We start from the raw sequence: 2,794 nt of genomic DNA, 5'->3' as shown, positions 1-2,794 counted from the left end.
ACAGCGGATCTGTGGCTTTCTGCATCTTCCATGGAAGTGTTTTTTAATTCTCATTGTGGAAACACAAGCCAAAGGCAACTGGAAACTTCTGTGGGCGAGTCAGCCTGCTAATGGTATCATATATGGGAGCTGAGTGAGCAAATGGGTGGTTTAATGGCCATGAACCTGACTGGGGTCATCGTTACTCCCAGGTGATCCTGCTGTGTAATTGGCAGAGTTAACAGTAAGATAACCTCTTACTGAGGCAGTGCATGATCTGTGAAAGAGCAGGAACCAGCAGCAGCTTTGGTTCAGAAATAACTTCAGCCCAACCCACTGCCAGTCAGTGTGAGAAATGTAAAGACTGGAGGGAATAAAACATTATGGACATTAAATGTAAAGAATCCATCTGAAGAGAAACCACATTGCTGCTTTCCATAGATGTTTGGTAAATATTAAAGAACTAATACAACTTAAACATTCTTCACAGTATTGTATTGCTTTTGGAGTATCCTTAGAAGTGACATAGGTAAGGACAGATAAGACCCATCACAAGTTGCCCTATATTCCCAGAGTGGGGACAATAACTCAGTTGACTGGGCATTCCAATCTTCCTTCTTTATCTCAGCACCCCAGTGAACTGGTGATTAGTCACAGCAGCAATGGCCTATAAACCTTTACAGGAGGGGCCTCTCCACCTGCACTGCTGAGCAGAGAGAGAGAGAGAGACCCCCAAGCACCTGATGGAGCCGAGTGTTGGTCCTGTGTCCCCAAATGTTGGCCCTGTGTCCCCAAATGTTGGCCCTGTGTCCCCAGGTGTCAGTCCTGTGTCCTGGAGTGGCCCCTGCTGTGCTTCACCCAGTCCATACAGCCATACCCTCGGGCACAGCCCCTGCCCTGCTCCCCCCTGTCGTGGGGAGTGTGTGTGGCCAGGTGGAGTTTTCCTCCCTGGTCACTCAGGGATGTGTTGAGTTGTGCCTGGGGAACGTTTCTCACCTGGGGACACTGAGCTGTGGGGGCTGTGACAGCCAGGGACTGGGCACTGCCACCATCCCCCTGGGCTCTGGCTCGGGATCAGCTCAGATGCACATCAAGGGGTTCAAAAAGCTTCAGTAGAAAGTGTGGAGTTATGAGAGAATTTTTTTCTAATTTATATTTTTAGTGCTAAATCTCTGTTGCAGCGATATAGTCACAGCTACAAGGTGCTCTTAAGGTGGAGGTGGTGCAGAGCTGGGAATTCAAGGACAGGGATCTTTGCCCTGACATTTGAAATGCCCCAAAAAGCTGGCAGATAAGCACAGCCAAGCAAGACCCCTGAGCACAGATCCTGCTCCCTGTGCCCCTGTGCTGAGACCTGACTGTGCTGGGTCCTCAGGTGGGGATGGCTGAAGGAACCGAGCGAGTTTGGTGTTCCCCACCCCAGGGAACCAGGCTGGAGTCGTACCCAAATGAGCTGAAGGGGCTGTGCTTTTTCTGCTGTGTATTTCCTGTTGTTCTTTAATAACACTATTCCTGGAACTGGGCTGTGATACCAAGCAACAACAACCTGAGTTGTCACAGGGCTGGGAGTCAGTGCCCTTTGGGATCAGCAGAGTTCAGGCATGTTTTCATTTCCAGCTCCTTTACTCAGCTGCAACCCCTCCCTTTGCTTCTGCAGAGCTGAGTGAGGGGCATCAGCAGCTCTCTGAAAAGAAAACAAAAGCCTGAGTAGCAGGCTTTGGACATGGGCCTGGTAATGTGGAGAAGGACAGGTTATGTCCAGCAATGCCCCTAAATTCTGAGATGTTAATGAGAAAAAAAAAGGAAGCAACATTATCAAAATAATGAGGAGGAATCCCAAATCACTGAAGTGTGATCGATCAGCTGACAAACCTTGTGAAGATAAAACACTCTGCTGACTGTGCCTCTGCTCTCAGCTGTGTTCAGAGGGAGCTGACAGCATCCCACTCCTTTCAGAGATGAAACTCAAGGGCAGGGCAGTGTGGCTGAGTCCGTCTGTGCTGCTCCAGCCAGGCTGAGTCTGCACTGCCCACGTGTGTCCGAGCACTCGGGCCCCTCTTTGCCCATCCCAGCTCAGTGGGAAGCTGAAGGCACAGCAGGTGCATAAGGAGCTGGAAATGCTGGCCCCAAGAGAGCCCCAGGGTTAGAGAGCTCAACCTGAGACAGACCAGTTTGGGGCCAAAACATGAGAGTTTTGAAAGCAAAGACTGTAAGCTCTGAGGTCTCGGTGGGTGCTGGAGCAGCTCCTTGGAAAAGTGAGAAGGAAGTTACCCCAGCACTCTCCCCAGCTTTCAAGGTGGTTCCTGGCTGCTGCTGCCCAGGGAGGAGTCTCTGCCACCTCCTCTGCCCCTGTTACTGGGTCCCTCTGAGGCTCTGCTACTTCACATGTGACAACCAGGCCTCGAGTACTGAATGTTTCTGGGGTTAAAGATGTGATTGAATAAAAACAGATGTTTCTGGGAAAGCAGTTTTTTTTCTCTTGTTCATTTTGTTGTTGTTGTTGCTGTTGTTCTCTGGCTGAGTTTATAAACCCAGGAAGTGGCACTTGGCAGATGCTGTGTGAGGGAAATGGTGTGTGATGAACCTGTGATGCAGGTGAGGGACATACAGGCACCAGGCACCCCTGAATGGCAGCAGCCAGGGAAATAATAAACAAAGCTCCAGAAGGGGCAAGAGGCCCAGATGCAGCTAAAAGAGGAGAAAAGTAAAAAATCCTGATGTCATCTGAGGACCACAAATCCAGTGACGGGGATAGTACAGGGATAGCACAGAGAGATTCAGGTTCTGAGAGTATCTAAGGCTTAGTGAGCATGGA

The 2,794-nt window shown here is 50.0% G+C and overlaps 1 protein-coding gene across 1 annotated transcript in view; it reads left to right on the top strand.

Moving 5' to 3' along the window:
• The first annotated feature begins 2,547 nt into the window (after positions 1–2,547).
• TPRN (taperin) overlaps positions 2,548–2,794 on the top strand; it is a 21,147-nt gene continuing 20,900 nt past the window's right edge. The window contains exon 1 of the mRNA XM_029960606.1: positions 2,548–2,574. Coding sequence (XP_029816466.1) covers positions 2,548–2,574 — 27 coding nt within the window. The remainder of the gene's footprint in view (positions 2,575–2,794) is intronic.

The sequence above is a fragment of the Manacus vitellinus genome, unplaced genomic scaffold (assembly GCF_001715985.3).
Source record: "Manacus vitellinus isolate BGI_N305 unplaced genomic scaffold, ASM171598v3 scaffold_27_pilon, whole genome shotgun sequence".
Lineage (NCBI taxonomy): Eukaryota > Metazoa > Chordata > Aves > Passeriformes > Pipridae > Manacus > Manacus vitellinus.
Note: the sequence above shows the minus strand (reverse complement) of the source record. Positions and strands in the feature narration are given on the sequence as shown.